The 26,870-nt window shown below is 40.0% G+C and overlaps 2 protein-coding genes across 8 annotated transcripts; one reads left to right on the top strand and one right to left on the bottom strand.

The window, feature by feature from the left end:
- On the top strand, positions 1 to 26,870 carry NUDX14 (nudix hydrolase homolog 14). Of its 7 annotated transcripts, XR_005507935.3 has the most exons (10): positions 2 to 303; positions 6,508 to 6,613; positions 7,527 to 7,604; positions 10,622 to 10,714; positions 10,931 to 11,023; positions 22,051 to 22,149; positions 22,520 to 22,636; positions 23,259 to 23,462; positions 24,139 to 24,290; positions 24,360 to 26,870. XR_005507935.3 is itself a non-coding variant. In XM_088712109.2 (9 exons), exons 1-9 carry the CDS (start codon positions 17 to 19, stop codon positions 24,141 to 24,143), a joined length of 1,125 nt encoding a protein of 374 aa, XP_088568235.2. In that variant the 5' UTR covers positions 1 to 16; the 3' UTR covers positions 24,144 to 24,278. The 7 variants fall into 7 exon arrangements, 6 of the variants coding, with proteins under 6 accessions (XP_088568235.2, XP_088568234.2, XP_008812845.4 ...); XM_088712109.2 differs by lacking the exon at positions 24,360 to 26,870 and having other exon boundaries at positions 1 to 303; positions 23,216 to 23,462; positions 24,139 to 24,278; XM_088712108.2 differs by lacking the exons at positions 24,139 to 24,290; positions 24,360 to 26,870 and having other exon boundaries at positions 23,216 to 23,654.
- LOC103723652 (alpha-L-fucosidase 1-like) lies at positions 24,749 to 26,629 on the bottom strand. The gene is made up of 3 exons (XM_008814625.6): positions 26,103 to 26,629; positions 25,784 to 26,023; positions 24,749 to 25,684 (listed from the first exon to the last, which is right to left on the bottom strand). Exons 1-3 carry the CDS (start codon positions 26,627 to 26,629, stop codon positions 25,000 to 25,002), a joined length of 1,452 nt encoding a protein of 483 aa, XP_008812847.1. The 3' UTR covers positions 24,749 to 24,999.

Here is a 26,870-nt window from a genome sequence, read left to right on the forward strand (position 1 = left end):
AGGAATAAACGCCAATATGGATTCAGTAAAACCAATGGCGGCCCGGGCGGATTCGCTTCTCTTCTCCTCGATCTTTCCCCGCCGAAACGCTCTTACCGGTCTTCGTCTCTTCCATTCCCTGAGATCCGCGAGCAGCCGTGCTATCGACGCCCGTCGCAGTAGTAGTAAACTGGTTTCCAGACGAATGGCGTCGGCGTCCAGCGACACCCGAGACGCTCCTCCGCCGATCCACACCATCACCTTGCCTGGTGGAGACTCCGTCCAGATCGTAGCCGCCCCCGGCCTATCCAATTCCGATCTCAGGTTGCCCTCCGATTCTATTTTATCTCTAGCTTTGATGTAGCGGTCGCTCAAACGTAAATCGATTCTTAGATTGATGGATATGTATAATATGCCTTGAGAAATGTGCTCTGGTACCGAACGATATGAACCTGATCGCTAATTGGAAATTACTAGAATAGATTCGTGGAGCATAAGCAAATCTTGAGGAGCAATATCTTATACTGCTTCAAGGTTCATGTTGGAGAAATTAGATTAGAAAGGTGGATTAAATTTTGCAGAATCAAATTCTAAGGATTTTGGATTTAGTCTTCTTTTTCTAGAAACTAGGGTGATATTGTTTTAAAGCAAAAACAACAAAATCAACTCACATCACAAGATATTTTTATTTTTATTTTTTGTTTGCATTGTAGCTTTGGTAAATTTAAGTGTCTTTGCGTGTGCAGAAGGTAGTGCATTCTTTTTCTATATATAATCTTTTAGGTACTGCTGGATTGTATCGTTGCAATTCTACTTGTTTTTTCTTTTCTTGTTTTTTTAATGGTTTAGATGTTGAGAGTTTTAACTTCCATGGAATCAGTAATATTAGTTTATGGTGAAGGGGATATGCATCATATAATAGAAGATCAATGCCTAGTAGTGCTTTTCGATTAGAGAGTTTTAACTTCCACTACTGATCGCTCCAAAATCTTCATTCTGCTGTAGCACCTACTTCTCAATACTCCTGGAAACCTTTTGCTGGTGCATTTTTTATTATTACAACACTTATCAAAATCAGTATTTGTCCAATAACAATACCACCTTCTTTTATTTATTCTTTTTCTGAACCACTCTATGTTTTACAAAGTAAAGCAATCATGGATGTTTTTGGTAATCATGCTATTCTTTTTTTATGTTTTTTTTTTTTAATTTAGTTGCTTTTACATCATTTGAGTCCATTTAGGCAGCCTATAGACTTATGCAACCACAAACCAATGATCCTTTCATACCGAAACGTAGTTTTGCTGTTTTGTCACCAATGTATGTGACTTACCATTTCCATCATGTGAATTTATCTGGCCATATGGGCAAAACCCTTTTGGTGTTGCAGTACCCTGCCAAAAGAAGGACTGTAATGACCCCCCTTTGGCATGCCCAAGAAAAGTGAATCCTAAAGAGCCATGTGATCTACTTTATCTATGTTTTTGCTTGTGGTTTGATGCATGTTACTTTGTCTGTAGTTTTTGCTTCTAATGCATTTAATGGGAGCCAAAATCACATTCCTTATTTGAATGATTCCAGTTTTACTGAATGGAAGGATACTATCATGTTTACATTAGGGTGCATGGATTCAAAATTGGCTTTTCGAGTGTATGAACCTAATCCACTTATAGCTAAGAGCATGATCACTTAGAAGGCTGCCTTCAAAAGTTGGGGCATTCGAATAAGCTTAGCCTCCTTCTTATGCAGACTCATTCATGCAAGCACATACAGGGCTACTTTCCTATCTGTGAGGCTGTTAAGGAATTTATAAAGGTAAATGAGGGCCACTTCGCCGGTTTACACAAAAATAAGGCCAACAACTCGATGTGCAACCAAACCCTTTATTTAGGCTCCCCAAGTCTATCAACTCTTGGCATTTCCCCTTTTCTTCTTTTATTTGTTCATCTGATTCTTCATTTTTGTTATTTTTCCTCTCCAAATAGGTTTGAAATTGCTCATTGCATTTGGAGGGGTTTAGATGAGAGCGGAGAATAAGAGAAGGGAGGAAATACTAGCTTGTGGACAAAGATATATACTATATTGGCATATTTTCGGTTTCCTTAATTTAAATTTCAGATTATGATTCTAACTTATCATTTTCTAACCAGATTGTATTTCTTTTGTAAATCTATTTAGGATGTTTCGATTTTTTATGCCTTATAAGATAGCACAGTAAAGGCTATATAAAAGGAAACTTATGGGTTTGATGCTTTCAATTGATTATTGTGTTGGTGGAGAAGTATAGAGAATGCATTCATTTTACAGCTTATGTCCTGTAGTCTAAGAGATATCTTGTCAATATATGTGTGTGTATTGTTATCTATTTGTTGGTCCATCCATTTGTCTATCATTCTGTTTTCTCATCCATTTGTTGGCCCATCGCTCCATCTTTTCATCCATATATGGGTCAGTAGATTTGTCCGCTCGCTTGTTTGTTCATATATATATATACATATATGTTATGTGTACTTGGTAGATTCTTAATAATAATTTTATAATAAATTATTATTTTTATCTATTCAAGGTTCGCCGAATTGGTACCGGCAGGCATATCGGCTAGCAATCGATTTGATATAGTACATGTCCGTATTGTGATGTTCTGGGGCATATTGAAAATAAGGAGAGAGAGAGAGGGGGGGAGAGGGAGAAATTGAGAGAGAAAGAGGGAAAGGGAGGGAGGAAGGGGGAGGGGTCCTCTAAACCCGAACCCTAATCCTAAGTGAGATAGAGAAAGAGAGAGAGGGAGGGAGGGAGAGGGAGAGGGAGGGAGGAAAGGGGAGGGGCCTTCTAAACCCTAACCCTAACCCTAAGCAAGAGAGAGTGGGAGGTAGGGAGGAAGGGCCAGGGCTTTCCATTGAGAGGGAGCAAGAAATGTCCGGCCATCGAAGCCCTTGAACGGTGGAGGGGGGTCACGAGCGGCCGACGGGGGAGCAGGATGCACTTCGAACAATCGCTAGTAATGGGGTGATGGGGGGGGGGGGGTAGGGCGTTGTTCTCGATCGGTCTCTCAATGATTCGAGAGAGTGAATAAATGGAAGTGAACTGAAAACTCGAATTGGCCAACTCAAATACGGGCTGAAGTGAACCATTTCGAAGGGCTAAACCATGCCAGTAACCAACCAACCTGGTTCGGCACACCTCGAATCGGCTAGTGGCCTTGAATCAGCCGGTTTGGCAATCCTTGGTTTTAATCTATTATTGCATTTGAGACCTGAAATTCAAGGCTTATTGGGAAATTGGTGAGTCCATTTGTCTCAACTTAGTTGAAAATCATGCTGAGTTGCTAGTTTTTGTGTTTTTAGATGTTACAATTGTCATGACAATGATGTTTTTGTTTAAACTTAGCTGTTGGAAATGATATTCATGCTATTTTGAGGTTGCATTATTATGACAACTGTTATGGTCATTGTGGAGATAGCTACTATTGTAGTCCAATACATACAATGAACTATAATAGCAATTCTCATCTTTGAGAATTACTTCTTCAAGTTGTTCTTTGGATTCTCAAAGTCTCATCAAACATCACTAAATATTATTCAAAGTATATTTAAATAAACTAGCATATAGGAGCATGTAGTGCATGCTAGTTGTAAAAAGTATATTAATGTATAAGAAGCAAGGATTCATGTTCCAATGGCATTGGTGGGACGTGTCCTGCGAATACCATACTTTTCTAGGAAGAAACAATACTTGCGATAGGTGCCGAACACCATTTCTCGCTAAAACTGGGATGTTCTGACCATTGTGATTGCGCCATGACACAGGATGGTCAGGACCGATCGGGATGCAACTTTTTTTTGTTTTTCCATTTTATTTTGTTAATGATTGATTAGATCCATGCTGGTTGTACTAGTACTATCTTGCTTCCATATTACCCTAGGAGTGAATCCCCTAGTACTAAGATTTAAAGTTTAAACCCCTCATAAGAAGCATTAAACAAAGAAGAGAAATAAATAAAGAACAAAGATGATGATGATGATGATGATGATGATGATAATATAATAAAATAAAGCTAATTGTAGAAATAATAGATTACTCATCAACTTTTTTAAAAGGAAAAGGAGAGCAGATGTAGGACGAAGATGCTTAACCCTATCATTTTCTGATCCTGGACTCTTTTTTATCAAACTCTATGATCGATATTGTTAAAGGAGGAGGGTAAGGGGTCAAAAACTTCCAAAGACATAGAAGTCATGGATGGATTAGAAGTTGTGCTGGAACAAGACTAAAGAATGAATCCAAGTTCTTCACAATCAAAGAGCCTTGTACAACCTCCAAACCACCCTTAAACTAGCTAAGAGAAGAATATAAGGTGACACTGGACTACAACCGTCCAAAAGGGCTCAGTATTTCTAAAAGTATAGGTCTAGTTGATCTATTAGGTACAATGCTATGCCCATAAGTCTGAAATATGACTTTGTTCTAATTAGCACAGTTTGAGTTTAAAGCTTCAACCATCTATATTGCATTTGACATCGTGTAAGCTTTTCAACGCCACCTCAATCACCTCAATCAGAGCTCAGACGAAGAATATATGGTCAATAGAGTGAAGTTGTATCAATGCAATCAGTTCCTATGTTGGTTGAATGGACTATGTGTCAGTTGAACTGACAATGTCTTAGTACCGTCCAACTGCAGTGTGTTAGTATAATCAGTTGAAGTGACGGTGCATTGGTAGGTAATGCACAGCGAAGTTTTGTGTCAATACAAATTTTGTCCGAATTCAACTAGAATTGGATCTACATGGTTGATGCCATAATAACTGGTGTTGGAAGGTATGGATAGTTTGATTTTTGCTGTCGAAAGGAATTTTCCCTCTAGAAAGCCATGCATGGCGAGATTTCTTATTCTAGGTGTTTTTAGAGTTGTTTTTCTTTTTTCCTTTTTTCCCCAAACTCTGAGGATGCCTAGATGTTGCTAGCTTTGTAAGGACCCCAGAGCCTATAAATACCATCTCTTGTACTCATTTTTGATCAATTGAAAATTAATAAAGCTTCTCTTTTACAGGGTATACTTTTGTGTTCTCTTTCTGCATGGTGGATATTGCATGACTTTGGTGGATTTTGGGGAATGGCGATGAGGCTAATAGGTAGAGTTCTTAGTACTAGAGCATCTCAAAGGCACCAAATTGGCAGAGTCCTTGGCATTAATGGAGCCTTCTAGGTAGCGAGGCAAGAAGTTACTAATTATCCCTCTTATTTATTTCTTAGCATCTTGCTCCTTGTTCATTAAATTTAAAATTCAATAATTGCTTCCAAAATTCTAGGTTTAGATTTAATTTTATTGCATAGCTTGCTTAAATGGCTAACTCTAAATCTTGCGCTAGGCCTCCAAGTCTACGTTAAAAGCACTACTCACCTTTAAATCACATGATTTTGTGGATTTTTCCATTCATATGTTGTAAAAGATAAACACATAGCAGATTCCTGAACTTGTAAAAATGGGTAAAGAATGGGGAAGGGCATCATTAATACAGGACAACCAACTTCTGTAGACAAACATGAATCTTTCTTGACTCCACTGTATTTTTGTTTTGGATGCAAGGGGGAACCCAAAAAGAGCCAACACTAGAAGAGCGAACGCATCAGGAAAAGTGGACTGAGCAATCATAATCACATCCTAACTGATGGAACAAAAAACTCAGTAGGACAGGTGGATGATCAACCCACCACCATCTGATTATCTTCATGACTATCTTCCCTTCTTAGCTTGAGTAGTGGCCCCTAAAAAGTTATTTGATATCACTACCTTCCCTTCTTGGCCTGAGTAGTCGCTCCTAAAAAGTTATGTAATTATTTTTTTATTTTTCCAGATGAAAATATATTCATATTTTTATTCATAAAAAAAGATTAATAGATTCCTTAATTTTGGCCGAAACTTAATGTTTTGGTTTAAGTGAAAATGCTTTTTCCAAGCTTGGTCTAATGCTAAATTTTAAACATTGATCACATTGTTCTCTATTTTGTCAATGACATTTAAAAAAATAAATTCAGTTTTTTGCATAGCTAAATGACTGAAATCTTGCTTAGGGTGGTTCATGCACTTCACTAGTCTTGATCCTGCTCTTAAAGTGTTTTCTAGTTGGGCAAACATCTAATACTGCTACCATTGTCCATTAAAACAGATATTGAACTACTGTTTGCTATCTTTCTGAAATGAAAAGAAAAACATAAAAGAAATAAATGACTCCTTATCTCCTTATTGCAGTATACACAATATTAATTTGTACTCATGTTTCCTAGGCATCAAGATGTCCTAATTTTTCAGAGTGCTGCTTTACCTTTCATGCATCCTAATATGCTTCTTCACTTGTTCTTGATGTTCCAGTCTTTAGAGAGTTAAGTTTTCAAATGATTACATGGAAAGAATTGGTTCTTTGGTTGCATGGCATTTTGATACCTTTTCTAATAACTTTCACGTTTATCAATTATACTAAATTGGGCTAAAATTGCATCATTACAACTTTCATTGTGCTCTTTATCACAGGAATGCTATAGATTCAGCTCTGTTCAGGCAATGGCTGAAGAATATGCAAAGTGAAATGGGTGTTTTAGCTCGTGGGCAGATGTGTTTAAGACAAGTGCACATTCAGGTACTTTTAAATTCCGAGTCCCAACAGGTCAAACACTTAGATGAAGCCACTTTTTTTCTAATTATTTTTTAAAGCTCATAGATGAAGCGTATTAGGGATATATATGCTGCTGTAAAATTCCATCAAAGCTTATACTTAAATCCCCATGAGATATATGATGCAAGATGAATCTATCTCCTATTTGTGGTTAACCTTATAGGTTAGTTCTACAAGGTCACAAATTTAATCTTAGCTTACCCGCTATAATGGAAAAACGATGTCACTGCCTCCCATTTGCTTACCAAGAAAATAGAAAGAAAAGGTAAGCTATTACAATTCTTTTAGTTAATCTTCTAAACCATTAGAGGGAGAAATGCCTTTTAAAACTGGAAGCTTATAGTTTTATCAGTTAGTCTTGTCCCTCCTGTTTGGGTCGAGCTTACAGATCAAGTTTTTATTATTTAATGTTCTACCTTCGGTGTTCAACCTCATATTAAACTTCTGAATTGGTGCTGATTCCTGACAAGTGCAACTTGAAGACAAGAGAGGAATCTGACATGAAATGTATATGAGTAAACTTTCAGCCACAAGGCAAATTAAGCTGCACACTGTTTTCCTAAGTATGATCTTAAGTTGTTTCCTTTAACTTTCAATTTTGTGACTAGATTTCTGTAAAAACCTAAATCTTTGTTCTTCATACTTGGATGGCAGAATTAGCAGCATCCGACAAAGGTGAACTTATGAGCCCTTTGCTTTAACTCCCTTGTAGCTGTTCTGACTACAGTATAAGAAAGAGAAAATGGTGGGCATGAGCTAGATAATTCCTTTTGGATAATCCAAAGCCTTTCTTTCCTTTATTGTACTTTGCAAGCTTTTCATCATCCAGGCTCTCGAGTCTCCATGAATTTTTTATTGATTATTATCTTGATGGCAGGGATTGGATATGTTTGGAACAGGTGTTGGTTTTTTGAAGTTTAAAGCAGATGTGGTTGAGAAGGAAACAGGAAGGAAGGTAACATGACCATGATAATGGATTCTTCCGGACTTTGAACTTCTTGAATATACTTAAATTATCTGGTATACATATTCTCTTATGAAGAAGTTTGAATCGACTTTACTTAGATATTTTAAATGATTTTGGCCACTTCACTGAATTGTATTTTCTAAACAACTCTGTGTTGTAAGTGAATGTATTTATATATTTCACATCTCGCCAACCTATGTGTCATATCTTGTTTAATCCAACTAGAAAACAACAGACTTAGATCATGTCCGAAACTAACATCAGAGAAAAAAAATTCAAGTCCTTAAACACAATATCCGCCGAACCAATATGGGACCCATACTGGTTGGCAGAAAGATCGGTACGATACCGGTTCGTGTACCGTACTAACACATGGTACGCTTGGGCATGCCGATTATGGGATCGGTTTGGTACCTTACCAATACATGGTACCGGCATGACTAATTTTTTTTAAGCTTTTCAAATTTGATTAGTTGGTAATCAATTTTTTCCAACTTTTTTAATAATTAAGTATAATTTGATATTTTTTGATATTTCTTTGATCCCGATATAACCTAAATAATGCATCTTGTTATTTTAAAGTGATACAAAATATAAAATAATTAGTAAGATGTTGCATGCTATAAGAAGTAACATGAAATATCCTAAAATCAACTAGTTAAATAAAAAATATAAAATAATACTATCAATTATATATATTTAAAGTACAATATACATACCGATATCTAAAATTTCGTCGAGTGGCGATGCCCCTCGTAGATATCCGGATCATTAGCATGGTCAAGAGGTATATTAGCCCACCTCTCTAACCAAGCGGCATTGTAGTAAATAAGTTAATAACATTAATAGTAATTTTTTTCATATAAACTAATGTAGTAGTCCAGGGACCGGGTTTTTTGGACATCCAAAACTGTATCACTTGTCTCATGATCAATATTAATATATGTTTTCCTTTGAGTAATAATAATTCAGGACCTCAGGATGTTGGCTGTTTCATAATTCAGACATTATGAATTAACATTGTAGATCCTTTATTACCATATTAATCTTTTGGATTCCTTACATCTAGCTGGTAATTATACAGATGGTATGCTATCTTATATGTTGTCTGCTTTGATTAGTTGCATTGCATCCCTGGTGGCTGCGAACAATTAGAAGTGTACTTAGATTTGTCTAAGATTATGTTTTGGAGACTTAGACCAGGTTTATGCCATTCATTAGGGTTTTTTGGTTTTAAAGATACTCTGTAATGTGAATTTTGTGGATGATTTTGATTGTATCTTTCTTTAGTAGTTACCCATCAACAAATAACATGATTTCTGCTTGATTTGTCAGAGACCTGTTTATTTGTAAACCAGAAATCTGCAGGAACCAATGCATGAACTAAATAAGGTGCACAGACCCAGCCCTGTAGTTTGCAAAGGGCATGTCTTACATTACTTCTTTTTGAAAAGGACATTCTTAGAAAACACTTTAGTAGTCCTTAAGTAAGAACCTCATCTTCATACATTTGGTGTTTGGTGAACACATAATGCAGAACTACTGTTTGCGATTAATGCGGGTACTATATTGATGCAAATGCGCTGGATTTGAAGTGTGGGTGCAAACTGTATATTTGAGATCAAACCATAATGGTCCAACTCACAATTTGGAGAAATTTTGAGACAAATCTAGTTTCTCTTCATAGAGGCTCCACTCCATTTTGTTGAACCTATTGTGCAAATGGTTAAAGGTTTAATACCTTCACCCTACTCATATCTAAATATTGGGCTACATTGGGTTTAGTCGGGTTGGATTTATCAAATTTAGGTCTGTCCAACAAAAAATGCCTTCAGTGCAAATGGGAAATGAAAATAAGGATTTATCTTTTTGTTCTGCGGACTCATTTTACTAAACAAATTTGGAGTAAGTTCACATAAGCATTAGCTAGAAGTTAGTGTTTCTAGCTTCTCCTGAAAGCCACTACTTGGCTTATTTAGAGAAGCACTTTTCAAATTATGTCATCACTAAGTGTTTTTTTATAAAAAGCACTTAATTTACTTTAAAATCTGGAAAATGACTTTTTTGCATGGTATGTTGAACCGGCCCGTATCGGACCGATCCGATCTTTGACCGGTCTAGTACAGCGGCGAAAAACGGTACCGGCCCATACCGGCCCCCGTACTGGCCAGGTCAAATTTTTTTGGGCTTTTGGAGGCCGAACCAATGGTACTAGTTGGGTACTGACTCGAACCGGTACTGAACCGGTCCAGTGGCCGACTGATACGCCTACCGGTACCAGTTCGGCGATTCTTGCTTTTTTGTACACCCCCTAATATGGAAAATATATACTTAGTGGTATTCGAAGCTTTTTAGGAATTCAGTCTGTTAAGATGCATAAATAATTAGAAAGCATCGCATTAGATGAAATATGTGAAAAAATTGCTCTTGTGGAATAGTTGATATAGATACCGTTTTGGAGTTTGGGTTTGTTGCATTTGTTGTGGGTGCATGCCACAGATTAGTTGTTATAGATATATTCTAGAGTTTGCATTTGTTGTGGGCAAGGTATGCTGGACCAGCCTGAACCGGGCGGTACAGTGCGTATCGTACCAGTTCGGTACTAGTATTTGGTACGGATGGCGTACCGACACTTGGTACGCCAAAAAAATCTCATATCGTACCTCATCAACGCTGTGCTAGTGTGACACTGGTGTGGGGTTCGGTACTGAGACGACGAACCTTGGTTGTGGGGGCATGCCACAGCATTGGATGGGGGTTTATTGTCTTAAATATGGTCATAAATCCCTTCATGCTTCCACTATATAGGTGCCTTGAAGAATCGAACACTTAAAAAGATCATTATACATTTTTTATTTGTGCATGCATTCACACATTTCAACATGTTTCTATCTTGTATGTATTGTAATACATCATCTCTTCCATCTATAGTGACCACTTACTAATGTTGGTCTGCTTATGGGATCTATTGCACTCTGTTTATAAGCTATATACAATTTGTTTAGATTCCAGGAATTGTTTTTGCACGGGGACCTTCTGTTGCTGTGTTGATTCTTTTGGAGTCAGGAGGGGAAACTTATGTCGTTCTTACTGAGCAGGTACATGTATAGGTTAAAGTGAAATAAGTCTTGTTTTTTGGTGAATAACTCGATGTTTTGGTCTACATATATACATTAAAGAAGGATATATTCTTTTCGTTACACATTTTCACTTCTGAGCAGCAGCAACATTTATCTTATTCCACATAAAATGCTCCCTGATAGGTACTTGTTCCAGTTTTGCTAGTTTCTGATGAGCTCTTTCGAAAATGTTAGGTTCGTGTTCCTGTTGGAAAGTTTATATTGGAACTACCAGCTGGCATGTTAGATGATGAAAGAGGTGATGTTGTGGGCACAGCAGTCCGTGAGGTAAGATATATTTTGAAGCTCTATAGTTCACATCTAAATTTTCCTTGGTCTTTCCTAAGATGGTCATAAAGTGTATATTTGAAGATGGAACCTAGGAATAAGATATGAACCAATTATTTGCTTTAAAAAGACATGCATATCTGTGAAACCAGTGGTGTCAGTGCATGCACTAGTGGAATCTCTAGAAATGGGTATGCTGGATACAACAAATCTGCACAGTTCACACGTGAATTTGATGCATTTACATGCAATGCACATGCCATATACAAAAATATCTCTGAATCTCATGATTGATTATAAGTTGAGTTTTGCAAGATTGTGCTAAAAAGGTCCACTGACTACTTAATATTCTTGGAAACAGTAAGAGATGGCTACTAACGACATATTTGGGTAGATGAAGTAAGTGCGCTATTAATATAATTTTGGTGCTTTTGAAAATGTGGATTGGTGATAATTCAAATGACATTCTTTTTTCTTTCTTTTTCTTTTTTTTTTGCTTCTTTTTTCTTGGTTCAAATGACACTTATATTGTCATAAAAGAAACTTTTAATGCATATAGCAATGCTCAAGTCAGAAAAAATGAACTCAGGCAACCTCATGAAACCTCAACAGTTTATTAATTTATATTTGAACTGGGTATTGGGAGGACATGGAAACCAACACAAATTGCCTTCTTTAAGTTTGTTAAATTGGCTAGGCGGTCCTAGGTATTGACCCTCTTTGAAGGCCTAGGTGGCTAGGCTGGTCGCTGAATAAAACTATTCCTAAAAATTTAATAAATTTTATGTTTCTATATATAGAGTTACATGTAGTTCATAAAAAGCACATCGAACATCTTATTGATGGAGAGTAAGGTTGTTGTTTGACCTTCTGACTCTTTTTTCTCAAGTCTTTATCTATATATTTTGTTTGCACACTCTCATGTGTGCATATCAATTATTATCAAAGCAAGTCATATGTCCTTGTTAAAGTTTACTATTCTGTCAAATTGCATGAGACTTAGTCAAGTTTGAAACTGAAAGGAAGCATGATTACTCCAGTTATGTTCAAGGTTCTCAAACTGCTTAGGAGTTCATAAGCAACGACCTCATCAAGGTCTGCAATATCGACTTAAATTGTCTAGCTAGGGGTGGACTATATTAGATCAGTGCGGAATTGGGTTAATACGTAGGTTTCGTTTGGGACTCAGTAGGAATAGGGTCCAAACCAAGTAGAACCATCACATTTGGCTCGATATGACTTGGTTCGAGTTGGTTCGTACTAGCCCATGATGTCAAAGAGAGGAGATATTCAGATACCTTTCTCCTCTCTTTTGTTCTGAGTTTGAGAAGGCAAGAGGGAGAAGGTGAGGGAAATCAGCTACAAATGCAGATTTTTGGTCTTTCTAGCCCTAATCGAAGGTAGGATAAGATATAATCCCTCCCCTATCCTCCATTCTTCTTTGTTTTCTTTTTATAAGCCAAAAATAAGCTGAAAATGACAAAATAAGGTGAAAACATGCCAAAATCTTATATTTGGTCATGATTTCATGATTTATTATAGGTCTAAGGGTGATCTACACATTGAAGAAGCAATCATGATTTTTATAGGTCATGCAATTTTAGAAGAAAAATATATTTTTATTTAAAAGTAATAATAAGAAATATTTTTCAAAATTAGAAAATGGTAGCATATTTGAGGATGTGATGCTACCTGCTATTTTTTTTATAGTAATTTATTTAAATTTGGGCATTGCTATGGCTATCCAAACTTAAGTTCAAATTCGAACAAATTTCAAAAATAAGTGGTGAATATAGATATAGTACTCAACTACTCATGATAAGGGGGTTTACATTAATCTGAATTAAAATTTTTGTTAGATATTTAATTTTAAATATTAGTTTTTATTAAAAATTAATTAAAAATATTTATATAATCAGAAAATATTAAAATCAGTATTCTGTCTAAATAATTTAGAATTATTTTTTGAAATAATTCAGCCATTTTCTGCATTACTATTTACAAATTACCAATTTTTAAAGTGTTTAATAAGTTAAAAAATTCAGCTAAGAATCATGAAAATATTATAATATATTTGCAATTGGGACATATTTTCTAAGAAAATATGCATAATTTTTTTTACATTATTTTATAAATTACCACATTTATTAAATAAAATTAAATAATATAATGTTTTTGTTTTACAAAATATATAATATTTTAATTATTAAAATATTTTAAATTTTTAAAAAAGTGTAGATCCATTTTATATAATTCTTATAATGGATGAGGTGGTTTATGATGTATGGTCGTCAAAGTTATAAATATGAATTCAAAAAAGACAAGGAGGTTGATATTGGTTGGTTGCATGGTACAATAGTGACAGGTTGGCTCCAATTAAAGTGCAACTAGTGCGGTGCATAGTGGAAAGTGGGTGGGCGACTAGATTGAAGTAGCATGAGGCTAGCAGTTCGATAAAAAGCAGCACTTTCTTCTTCTTTTTCCTTTCTATCTTTCTTTCTTTTTTCTTCTTCTTTCCTTTCATTTTTTTCCTTTTCTTCTTCTTTCTTTCCTCTTTGTTCTTCTTTCCTTGCATGGATGGGTTTTGGAGTCCTGATCCCAACGCAGTCCCATTTTCGCATAAGAACAGAACGAGATGGCTCGAACGCCCCCCCCAACTAGCTCAGACTTAACACCTTGTTATAATATCCCTATAATCCATCAAACATTCAAACAGGAAACGTGGTAATAGATGGAACTTAGGAACATGTGATTGATTTGAGAAGGCATATTTGATGGATGGTTGTAGACTGATAAACTGGTTAAGTATTTTAATACATGAACTCCCACTTTTAGTTTATGCACTCTCCTAGCTTCTCTAACTAAACTATTATATAGGAAGTAAAGAAGAGAGTGGATAAATATATGTATATATGTATGTATGCATGTGTATACATACGTATGTATGTATGCCTGTGTGTGCATGTGCACATGCATGCATGTGTGCATGTACCTGCTCTATATTTATTGTGCTTCTCTCCTTGAGATACATTCTTATAAGTCAATTGCAGGGAAGGAGGGATATTTACCATCTTTTAAATGTACATGATTTCATGCCTAGGCATCAACATGGGTGTTCGGATTACCTGCTTGCCTAGGATCCCTGAAAGCATCAAGTGTCAGTGGTTGCCTTCAACAACACTAGCTGTGTTCTGATTAAAATTTGGTAAAATCAGTAGATGATGCCTAAAGGTTTAAGAGCTTGTGCGAGGAGATTATTGAATGTTTATTCTGCTCACAGTTGGCACCCTCAGTATGTTCTTTGTATGATTGAAAGGCTTAGAACATTATTCTTGATGAAGGTAAGGTGTGTATGTATATGCTTTGTCTGCTGCTGATTTAGGTGTTGTTTTGATCGTTAAAGAAAGCAATTCAATTATAGTTAATATTCTCAAGGACTCTCAAAGATAATCATTTTATGGATTGTCTAATTGGATCATCCACCTCCTTGAAAGTGGGGTGGGGTGGGGGTTTGAGAGGGTGGGGAGGAGGGGAAAAGGGGATAAATGCAAGTGTAGATGACTTCTATACATGGTTGGCTGAGCTAGGCGGTTTAGGCCTTACCGAGTTGAACTGGGCAAGATTGGAGGCTCAGGCGGTTGGCTCAATTAGACCCTTTAAAGCCTCCCGACCCCACCGTTCGGCCTTTTAAAGGCTTTGAGACCCCATCATATATCCCAAGCCCCCGACCCTCCCCCACGCACACAACCCTTCCCACCGAAGTCCTAGAAGGTCCTCTTTCCCTCTCCCTCTCCCTCTCCCTGATGTAGCACAAGTGTGGGGAAAGAGGAGAAGAAGGAAGAACAAGAGAAGGAGAAGAAAGAAGAGGTTCTAGGGACGCAGGAAGAAGAGAAGGGGAGGAGGAAGAAGAATAAGATGTGGGGGAAAAGAAATTCTTAATCATTCATTAAAATCCTAATCATGAAAATAGTCCCCTATATATAGGGCCAAATAAACACAATTAACATAAAACCCCCTTACACAAAAATAACTCCTAATAAGCCCACAAATAACACAAATAAGCCCTAAAATGCAAACAAGCCCAGAAATAAAAATAAAATAAATATGCAAATAAACGGGTCTGACTCAATCCGGAGGCTCAGGATCATCTGGATGAAGGACTCTGATGTCCCCATCAACTCCTTCCGGATGAAAAAAACTTAACCCCGTCGAGTACAGGTCTGATCGGCTGTCGTACTGCTCCAGAAGATCGGGGTCAAGGCGCTGCAACTGTGCTTTGAAAATCCACGTCACATCAGACTTTGGTCGACCTTTCCACCAAACAAAGTAACGTTGGTAACCACCATTTCTGGTTGAAATAACCTGCTCATCCAATATATGTTCTATTTGTTCTCTGCGTGCATGAAATTTGGGAGGTGGTGGCTCAACAGCAGATAATAGATCAGGGTGTCCAACATGGGCAGGTATATCAATAAAGGGGTTAGAAGGCATGACTATTGTCTTTTTGTATGGGACTAAATCTTCAATATTAAATGTTGCACTAATTCCATAGTCATCAGGAAGATCCACAACATATGCATTCGAACTGATTTTCTTTAAGATTTTGAACGGTTCCGCACTACAAGTTTGCCTGAAGAAAATCGTTCAAGCCTAATTCTTATCATGACGTAATCTTTTTCACTTAACTCTTTATAACGTCTGTGTAAATCAGCAAGGAATTTATATTTTAAGTTATTAAAGTGAATACAATTGCTGACTTCTTGATGCAATGAATGTGGATGTGATGCAATTGATTGTGCAGACTCAGAGACTCTATACTGATGAGACATGAAAAACAGGTCTATGGGTTGCCTAGGTTTGTAATCATGCACCATTTCGAATGGACTTGTTAACCGAACTATTACATGCAAACTCAACTGTCGGTAATATTAAATTCCAGGTCCTAGTATATGCATTTGGGTTGAGCCTATGGTGTGGAAGGTTGGGCAGAAATACTCCGGGAACTAGATCAATTGCATGTTGGATATCACGCATCGGAGAAAGTGCATCCGGACGATCATCAGGGACTACATCATTAAACTCCTCTAGAAGGGAAACTACTATAGGGGAATGTTCAAGATTGGACTCCACATGGGTATCTTTAGCTACAAGTGCCAATTCAGGTGAATGGCTCTCAATATCTGTCACTACCTCTTCCACGGTAGTGATGTGAAGTGGCTTGGTTGTACTTGGATCAATAGTCTTCTTTTGGGAATCATTTTGGACAAAATCTAATTCTATAGGTTCGTCTTCATAGTCTTCTATATTTGGTTCATAGACTTCTTTGACATATTCGACCTCTTGCTCCTAACTTCTGGTTCAGTAATCAGGTAGGTCCTAATGGAACATTGGGATGCTATGTGGTCGAATTGTTGACACCTTGAACATTGGGTTTGGTGCCCAAGAAAATAGGGAAGGATTACAGGTGGTGCAACCAAACTGATTTTAGGTTGGGCTGCAACAGGGGTTGGCGGTGTAGGGGTCCTAGAATTTTGCATGAGCTCACGGATCTCTTGTGTGAATTTCTTGTATCTAGCCCGCATGGCAACGATCTGTTCTATGATAGACCTCAAAATGTCGGAATTCATGGTAGCTACAGAGGTTTTAGGTTGATTGAGATAGTACTCCACAAGGTCCGCCGTACCGGTACTGGTCGGCGTACCGGTGGCCGGCCGGACCGGTACGGTACCGGTCCGGTCCGGTACGTACCGGCTGGTACCGGTCCCGTACCGGCCGGTACGCGGTGGTTTCAAAAACCACAGCGCGCGGCGCTGTGGTTCTAAAAAAAAAAAAAAATCGTACCGGTGCGAACCGGCCGGTTCGCACCGGTACGAGGCCGGTACCGGCCGGTACGGCCCCGAACCGGCCGGTACGGGCCCCGAACCGGCCGGTACGGGCCCCGAACCGGCCGGTACGGGCCCCGAACCGGCCGGTTCGGATAAAAAATCGGGAAATACCGGTTTTTTATCCGTTCCGGTACCGGTCCACGGCCGGACCGGTACGTACCGGCCCGTACCGGCCGGTACGGCATTCCATGGTACTCCATATCACTACAGGTTGGCATGCAATGATGACACTGGGTGATGACGTGAAATGCAGTGTCACTAATCAAACCCTAATAACTATGATGTAGGACCAAATTTGATGCAGGACAACCTACTAATGCAATCTATTATGATTTCAGAAATCAGCAAGTCTTCACAAGAATAACTTAAAATTTAAATGTTGCTGAATTTTACTTCGGTTATTCAGAATTAAGGATTAAGATTATTCAATTTAAGAAATTAGATTGCAATCAAGTAGTACGGTTGTTCTGATCCTAAAGTAATCTGATCGAATAATATTGAGAAACGTCCTGTTACTAAGGTGTGCTAATTTAATATCAAGATTTAATGGGTAATAGGGCGGGTTCGGAAGTGAAGGTTCAATGTTCTGAATTGTGACAGCAATATAAGTTTTCAAAATGTGACTATCATGCAAGAGAACTAGAACATAATTAAATGGACAAACCCAAGAAAAGTAGAAACCTATCACCTGTCGTGAAGTAGTCGACCAGAATGTGTGCTCGTGGGCTGGGGCGACGACCAAAAGCGCGGCGTAGCAAGTAGACTCGTCAAAGAGCTCCAATTAGATCCATGCGCAGCAACTCGTCGGGCCTGCTGTGAAAAGGGGCCTGTCGGGCTCAGAATCGGACAAACAGAGTCGGCCGTGTGGCCCTTGAAGTGGCCGGTTGGACCTGTGAGTTGGGCCCGTTGAATAAAGAAAAGGGGAGGGGTCTGGTGTTATGGTGGTGTCGGCTTGTTGGTGGATCCGATGGGCTATTGGGAGTCAGGGTGTGTGTGGGGTGGGGAGGAAACAAAGGGGAAACGGTGAGGACCGGAGATGAGGCCTCTAAGAGGTGGTGGTCGCAGTGGCGGAAAGGAGGAGGTGGAGAACGGCGAAGGTGAAAAGGGTGGCGGCGCTCTCGGGTGGCGAAGCGGCGGATGGCGACGGCGGAAGCAGCGCTGCAGGGAAGATTCCCTTGGGTCCGGTTGGTAGTGTCGGATGGAGGCGGAAGCAAGGGCGAAGGCGATGGGGAGGGGAGAGATGGCGATGGGGTTCGGGCGGTGGGCGCGGGCAAGAGCGTGAGGCGGCAACGGTGAGTGCGGGGCGGCGGAGGCGGGAATGGTGACGGCGAAGTGGCGAAGACGGCGGCGGCACGGGCGGAGCGGCGCTACGAGGGCGGCGGCGCAGCGTGCGGTTGGGGAAGATGAGCAGAGGTAAGTTTTTTTTTTTGCCTCTTTTTTTTTTCAGCTCATACCCGTTAGGATCCGGGTTATCGGGCGTGACCCGCTTCGAAAACCCATTAAGGGTCCATCACGTGCAAGTCACGTGCGTAGCTTTTTTTTTTTTTTTTGAGCCGGACTCGGGCTAGCGGGTAACGGGCTAATGGGTTTGGCTCTTACCCGTTAACACCGGTCTTCTTCAACCTCCCGACGGATTCGGAAGGGCGTGCCGCTCTCCGTGGCGGCGCTTGCGGGCGGAGTGGAGATCCCAGCCGCAGCTCTGCGGCGACGGGGGCGGAGCTTGTGGCGACAGGAGGCGGCTGACCACAGTAGCCACGGGCGGCGCCGACAGGCACGGGAACTCGGGCGGCAACATTTCCATGGGGATATGGCTCCTTCGACGGCGGGCTCGGACCCTCACTGGGCGGCGGCGGCGGCGGCGGCGGCGAGGACGTCCGACGGTGTCTCGGCGCTGCTGGCGGCGGTGGGCGCAGATGTGACGATGGGTGGGGTGGACCTGGCGAAGGCGTTTGCCCCTATTCCTTGTGCGAGAACCGAGAAAGGGAAGAAAGGATTTCTTTTTTTTTTTTTTTGCTTTTCTGGTGAGCATCGGGAAAGAGAAGCACGCGAGTCCGAGCGCTTCAGGAATAGCAGAGGGGAAGGCCGCGGCGCTTAGGAGGACAAAATGGCTAGGGGAAAGAAAAGAGCTGGATCGTGGCTTTGGCAGCAGGGGTAAAACCAGCCTGGCTCTTATACCAAGTTGATGTAGCACAAGTGTGGAGAAAAAGGAAAAGAAGGAAGAACAAGAGAGGGAGAAGGAAGAAGAGGTTCTAGGGACGCAGGAAGAAGAGAAGGGGAGGAGGAGGAGGAAGAAGAATAAGATGTGGGGGAAAAGAAATTCTTAATCATTCATTAAAACCCTAATCATGAAAATAGTCTCCTATATATAGGGCCAAATAAACACAATTAACATAAAACCCCCTTACACAAAAATAACTCCTAATAAGCCCACAAATAACACAAATAAGCCCTAAAATGCAAACAAGCCCAGAAATAAAAATAAAATAAATATGCAAATAAACGGGGTTGACTCAATCCGGGGGCTCAGGATCATCTGGATGAAGGGCTCTGATGTCCCCATCACTCCCTCTCCATCTTCCCCCAAAGTACTAGACGATCCTGAGCCCCTTGTCTTCATTGCTTGGTTCCTGCCATTGGCATGACGGACACCACGAATAGGAAGCGGGATTCCGAGCCCCTTGTCTTTGTTGCTTGGCTGGGAGGGTGGTGTCGAGGCCCGAGAGGTGCTCGGAACTAGGACGGAACTTTGAAGAACTTCCCCAACCTACGAGATGCTCTCTCTCCCTCTCTCTCTTTCCCTCCCTCCCTCTCTCCCTCTCTATCTTTCCCTCCCTCTCCCCCTCCCTCTCCTTTTTTCGGTCTTGAAGTAGTAGTTCCAGATGAGAACCTTGGCCGAACCAACCAGATACCAGTTCCTACTGCACCATCTAGGATGGGGTGGTGTGTCCAAAACCTTGCTTTTATTTTTTATAAACCATTGCATGGCATACATTTTCAACCGATTAATGTAAATGTCAACGAACTAAAGTGTCTAGGTTTATTAGGATTCTCCAGATTTTGTTTGGTTCTGTAACATTCTGTCATGTGTTAATATCAGATTTGTTAATAAGTGTAGATATATTAGAATATCTTCAGTCTTGTTATTGTACCTGAAAGAGACTTTTTCTTCACCAAGACTTGGCATTTATGGGCATAGTCCAAGTTATAAACTGAGGACCATCTGACAGACTATATGCATTCATCTTCTGCATAATCAAACTGCACACAGAATCAGATAGGAACATCTGGTTAAAATGCATTTTTAAATGTTGGATCTTCTATAGATCCTTCTAGTTGCTAAAATTCTTCTGGTAGACCCATAACCTAGTTTCATGCCCATACTCATGTTGCACTGAGATAGAGTACTATTGGGGTAAATGAGGGACTGAATATCATAAACTAAACAGGCATGGACAAGAACTGTCTTGAAAACAGGTACTCATGAAATGCCAACATACCACATGTGGATTACACAAACTGCATCCTTAGACAGTGGTGAGGAAAAGAAAACTAGATTTTGTCTCTAGTTGTCAAGGGAAAAGGAAAATGATGGTAGCTTTTCAAAAATAGAGATATAATGAAAAAATTAAGGGCAAGTGCATACATGATTAACTTTTTGAAAACAGAAGTCAAAAGGCTGTAGTAGAATATAACTAAGATTCTTAACTGAAGGATGAGTTCAGAATTTTTTCAACCAGTGGTCATATAGTAGGAGCAATCTGTGTTTAAAAAAATGTTTTCCTTAGAACAAGCTTCAAAGTGGCATTACATTTAAGAATTGGAAAAGTCTATGAAATTGATTGCATCATTGTTATGAGCGAACCCTACACTTACCACTAATGTTTCATGAACTCAATATTGTGGTTCAATGTCTAGGAGCATAGGTTTTATTTTTCCCTAGTTGCATGTAATATAGTCCTATTTTGGGTAGTTCCAGAGTCATGAAAATTAATGGTATTGCATAATTAAGAATTAGACGAAAATGTAAATATGAGATGTCCATTATCGAAAAAGGTGAAGTGATACAGTCATTTTTGGGATTTTTTATGATGTACTCCATATATTTTTCTTTGTGGTGGATTAAAAATGCTTTGACTTCTGATCTCTCTCTCCCCCTCGCCTCTGTCACTGTCTCACTCTCTCTTATCTTTTTGTTATGGACATTTTCTTTTGGGAAACTTAATACCAGATCCTTTATTTGACTTCCATCTCGCATTTAGTCCTTTATGCAGAATTTACTTTTAGTCCCTTTTCATAGTTATTCCTGTTTCTTGCACACGGTTACGCCAGTTTGTGTTACAGTTGAGCATGTTTTGTACCTACTTATGCATGGGCAAGGGAATAAATGTGAAATGGCCATTAGTAACAAAGACTGGACATAAAATTTTCAGTCAACAATGAACAAACATAAAATGACAGTCAATCCAGGGGGAAGACTACAATTTCCCATATGTTTTCATGATTTCTATTTTTATGGGACATCAAGTACTTGTAGCAAAGCTGAATCTATTTTATCTTTGAACATATTGTCAGTATCACTAAAAAAATGCAATAGAATCTTCAACAGTGTGGTAGTTCAAAAGTATGTTGACTATTATTGTACTTAATCAGAATCATTTTTACTAAGTATCAGTTTGTGATATTCTTTCTGCTAATTAACCATTTACCCGAAAGCTTAGGTTGCTAGGGAAAGGCTTATCAATGTTTACTAGGCTTAACACCCCTTTCATGTTCAATCCAGTGTATGTTGAGGGATAAACAAGTCAAGACACAATTGACGATGACAATTGAGTTATCTTTATTTAATCAGAAATTGATATGGAGAGGATATGAATGCACCTTCATTAAATTTAGTTTTCATACCATGTTAACTAACAATTTCATCCCAAAAACTCAAGCTGTTACAGAAAGGGTCAGCAATGTTTATCAGGCTTGTCACTCAAGAACTCCTAAATTCTCATTATTGACCTCTACAATGAGTGCATTTACATTCCATAGTTGTTTTAACATTATTGAGTTTTTGGTATCAGTTGAGGCCATGGATGCATGTCTTATCTATCATAGCTTTTTTCATCAATGATCGATATTAAATTATCATGGCAGGTTGAGGAGGAGACAGGGATATGCTTAAACATCGAAGATATGGTTAATCTCACAGCATTTCTTGACCCAACAACTGGATGCAAAGTTTTTCCATCACCGGTAATTTGTCAACTTCATTTCAGCTAAAATATGATATATGTAGTTCAACCATCAAAAGGTATACTTCGTACATCTTGATGGGCCATCCTAGATAGAGTGAAGCATATTTTCCATATGGAGACATAAATGTTGTGAAAACAGTCTGTCTCAGTTGGAGGAACCTATGTAGTCTATTCATTTACAGGCGGAAATCAAAGGAAATAATTGGATTGGTCTTTTATTTTGTGATGCAATCCTGATGGAGAGTGATCATTTGGAGCTTTCCCTTAAAATCTTTTTTTCAGTGATGGTTTCTTATTCTGTTATGCTCTTTAGTTTTTTTAATAATAATGCTGGACCAATAAAACACTTCGCTGATGTGTTTGTGTAGGGTGGATGTGATGAAGAATTGAGCCTATTTCTATACAGAGGGCATGTCGAGGAGCAAATTATAAATTCATTGCAGGGAAAGGAAATGGGCCTTCGGGACCATGGTGAACTGATCAAGGTACATGTGGTTCCTTATGTTAAGCTTTGGCGTGTAACCGCTGATGCAAAAGCTCTTGCTGCAATTGCTTTATATGAAATGGCCAAGAGGGATGGCCTACTGCCTCAAAGAAATGTCCAGAATCTTTCTACATAGGCTAAAGAGAGAGTCTTGCTGTTAAATGACTTTTACAGAACCATTTGTATAGAGAAACTGCTTTGTTGTATGGTGCTGCCACCTAATTCTTTGAATGATGCTTTGAGTTGGGTGATTCTCAAAATGTCAGAGAACGAATTAACCAATATATATATCGTTTTCCTAAAAAAATTTGGAAGTGGAATGAAAATGGTCATCAAGCTACTGCACTTCTTTCTCTGCAAAATGAAAAATTATCTTTTATAAATATGATCTGCATTTATCTCTTGCTGTTGATGCGAGTAACTTAGGTTCATATCCCACCTTCTCTACATTTCTTTGATATCCATGAAATTTCAATGAGCTTTGCCCTATCTTTATTTTTTAAAAAAAAAATATGAGCTGCATCTCTTGGTTTAAACCTACAAACTATGCTCTATTTTTTATTTTACTTCAATTTTTCAGAAAAACAAACAAGTTTCTATTGTTCTTTCTAAGTCCTCCATAGTTTGCTGCTTGGTCAGCAGCAGTGCTGGTGAAGCAATGCCCCTCAGAGACTGTCAAGTTGCCACGAATCTGCCACGTCCCAGTTCGAGTTCTAGTCATCCCCTCCATTACTGCTCATACCTTGCTGCTGGATTCCCCTCTGCCCCCTACATCATTCTAAGATCACAAGATGAAGCCTGCTGCAAATTTATGCTGAACTGCATAGGTATGCCTTCTTTTCTTTCTTTCTTTTCCCCTCTGTTTTTTATTTCTTTTGATCAATAGTTGATAAATATCTAATCTATTCTGGAGTCACACCTCAAGAACACCTTATTAGAGTTCTTTTTTTGCAACCATCAATTAATTTTAGTTAAACAACAAATAGTCAATAATTTACACTGCCCTCATTTGCGGGACCTACGGAATTTTAGCGTCTCAATGATGCATCAGCTGCATCATACTTATATGTATGGTGCTTTCTTTAAGGAAAAAATAAAGGCTTTGACAAAACTTCCTTTAACATTATTAGCTTGCTAAACTGACACAAGATAATGAAATGTTTGGTGGGTCTTTGCCCACCGTTTTGATGTAAAATGTTTTCATATAAATTTCAACCATTTTGGATCTTGCTCGTTGTAAATTATCTCATCGTGGAGTTTCTTCCACGTCTCATCAAATTGCAACATGACTGAAGTGTGCAAACTCTTGAAGTTCTCATGTTGTTTTTTGTACTGATCATTGTTCATTCAAGTCATCAAACTCTATAATATTTATCTATATAATTGTTTAATGTTGTCATCTTCTTGGATAAGATCAGTTTTTATATGGATGGTGCCTACCAATTCATATATGGATGGAAATTCCTTCACTTTTGTCCTCTAATGAGACTTAAATGTCGGCAGCCTAAGATGCGCACTTTTGAGTGCGCACAACTCCAGCTTCAGATGGTGCTGCCTTCTGCTTCTAAAGGTGCCAAGAGTCACCAACTTGTGGCAATCAATGATTGGATGCAAAATCAAAGAATGAGACCCAACAATACGTTAACCACTTCTAGGTGAGTTTTTTTATTTTTATTTTTTTTGTTGGTACAACGGCGATTTACACATAACGAACATGGATGCAGCTCATAAAATCAAAAAGGATGAGAGAATACAAGAAAGATGGAACCAAGGCATGGTTATCCCAAATGAAATCTCTGAAATGCTGAGCCGCAAAGATGCCATCCATCCGCACTGTTTGCTTTTCTGTAGGCATGAGTAGCCCAATGAGAGGTGTACTCATTCAAAAGTCGACGGATATGGTGAATCAATCACATTCCACCGGCTGCACGATCCGAATTCTGGATCTACTCGAGTACTATAGCAGAATCTTCCTCAAAGACGATACAGTCCGCACCCTTCACTCACCATAGATAACTAGCCTAAAAGACGGAGCCCATGAGCTATCGCTCATGGTGGTTGAACCATACCTTTGGCAGGTCCACCGCATCACATTCATTCACATAGGATCTACTTTTATAGTTGCCTTGACCCTTTCGGTCTCTATTCTAATATTTTATTAGCTTTTTTTCTAGAACAACCAAAGCAATTGCGTTCAATCATTCCCCCATTACAAGGTAGGAAAGCTCCTCTCCATTCTTATAAAATGAAAGTTTGGAACATTTAACTAAGAAAAGGATGAATAGATATCACAAGAAGAGAATCTCTTTCTTAATTTGTTCTCTTAAAGTAGATTCGTCCAACAAGATTTGGTGAAAGATGAATTCAAACTGAAGTCTCATTATTCTTCATGGAGACTCTATGAAATGGATCAAAGTGCAGGCCCACTGCCGATATCAGCGGCACCCCCCGTGACTCCTTGATCCACACCTTCACCTTCCTGGCTTCAACTGGCGTCTTCAGCCGGTGGAGCCGCTTGTACCCCACCGTCGTCCCGCTCGCCACCAGCTTCCCATCGGCATACACCTCGTGCCGCTTTATCCTCTGCCCCATTGCAATAGCCTCCTGAATCCTGACCACATTGAAGCTCGCACTTGGATCCCATCTCTCCAATTCAATCCAATATCCATTCCCATCCTTGTCCTCCTTCGGAGCCCAGTAGGTCTGGTCATCGCCATCGACCACGTTCATCGCTGCGAAGCTGCCGCCTCTCTGGCTGCTGGCTTTTGCTTTGCTTCCTTGGGCTAAATCCGTCGAAAAGATGGTGTTGATTGCTGAACGGAATTCTCTTAGCCTTTCGATGTCGGCGTCGGAGACCAGGCCGGTGGAATTCGGTGGCACGTTGAGTAGAAGAACACAGTTCCGGCCTACCGATTTGTAGTATATATCTAGCAGCTGGCTCAATGGTTTTGCAGTCTCATTCTTGTGCCAGAACCAGCCCGGCCGAATCGAAACGTCGCACTCCGGCGGCACCCAGTCGGTTCCTCGTGCATCACCGACGTTCAGATACCTGAATTGAGTCGGACACAGCAATCATTCACTACTAACTACCCTTGAAATGGATGGATATGTACATTGCTGATTCAATGGAGACTTAATGAGGACTCACTTGACTATACTGGCATCTCCAATCTTCAGCATGGTGCGGTTAATGGTGGACCAGCATGTAGTTCCTGCAAACCCCTTCTCGTCGCCGACCCACCTGACGTCGGGACCGGCATCGGAGAATATGTTGATGGAGCTTTGCAGCTGCTTCGCCATTGCAAACCAATCCTCGAAGTAGTACGTCATGTTCTTCGCATTCTTTCCCTTGGCGCCGTCGAACCATATCTCCGATATGCTCCCATATCTAACATCAAACTAAGAATTTTAGTAGAATTCGAAACCTCGATCCTTCCAGTGGTAGTGATCTAACCAGCGTTTCTCACCTAGTGAGCAGCTCTTGGAGCTGGGCCATGTAGAACTCATTGTACTCAATCTCAAGACCGTAGGACTTCTCATGGCGATCCCACGGCGAGAGATATAGCCCGGCATCGATCCCTCGGGCACGAGCAGCATCCACGAACTCTCTGACGACGTCGCCTTTCCCTCCTCTCCACGGGCTCCGCTGGACGGAATGGGCGGTGTACTGCGAAGGCCAGAGGCAGAAGCCGTCGTGGTGCTTGGCGGTGAGGATGACGAGGGAGAAGCCTGCGCAGGCGGCGGCATCGATCCACTGTTTTGCATTGAGTGCGGTGGGGTTGAAGAGCGACGGGCTCTCCTCGCCGGTCCCCCACTCGGAGTTCGTGAAGGTGTTCATGCCGAAGTGGAAGAACATCACGAGCTCCCGGCGGTGCCATTTCAGCTGCGCCGCGGCGGGGATCGGAAGGAGCGGCAGCGGCGGCGTTGGGAGTTTAGACTGAGCGGAGAGAGATTGGTGAAGTAAGATGGCAATCAGAAACCATAAACTTCTCATGCTTTCCTCGCTGCTCACCCTTTTGGTTGTGGTGATATAAGGAGAGGAGGAGAAAGAAGCGGGGAAAGAAAGATTCTTGATGCGTTGTGTGCTGAGAAGTGGACAAAGGTCAGGGAAAAGAGGGGGTTGGGAATGGGAGGAAGGTAGGAAAGGTTTGGGGTGGGAGGGATGTGGGTGGAGGGTTGTGTGAGAGAGGCATAAACAGAAGCTAACATGGGTCACGGGTGGGTGCTTGTCTGCA

Source organism: Phoenix dactylifera, chromosome 16 (genome assembly GCF_051530095.1).
Source record: "Phoenix dactylifera cultivar Ajwa chromosome 16, Ajwa_hap1_PhDact_Kaust_v1.1, whole genome shotgun sequence".
Lineage (NCBI taxonomy): Eukaryota > Viridiplantae > Streptophyta > Magnoliopsida > Arecales > Arecaceae > Phoenix > Phoenix dactylifera.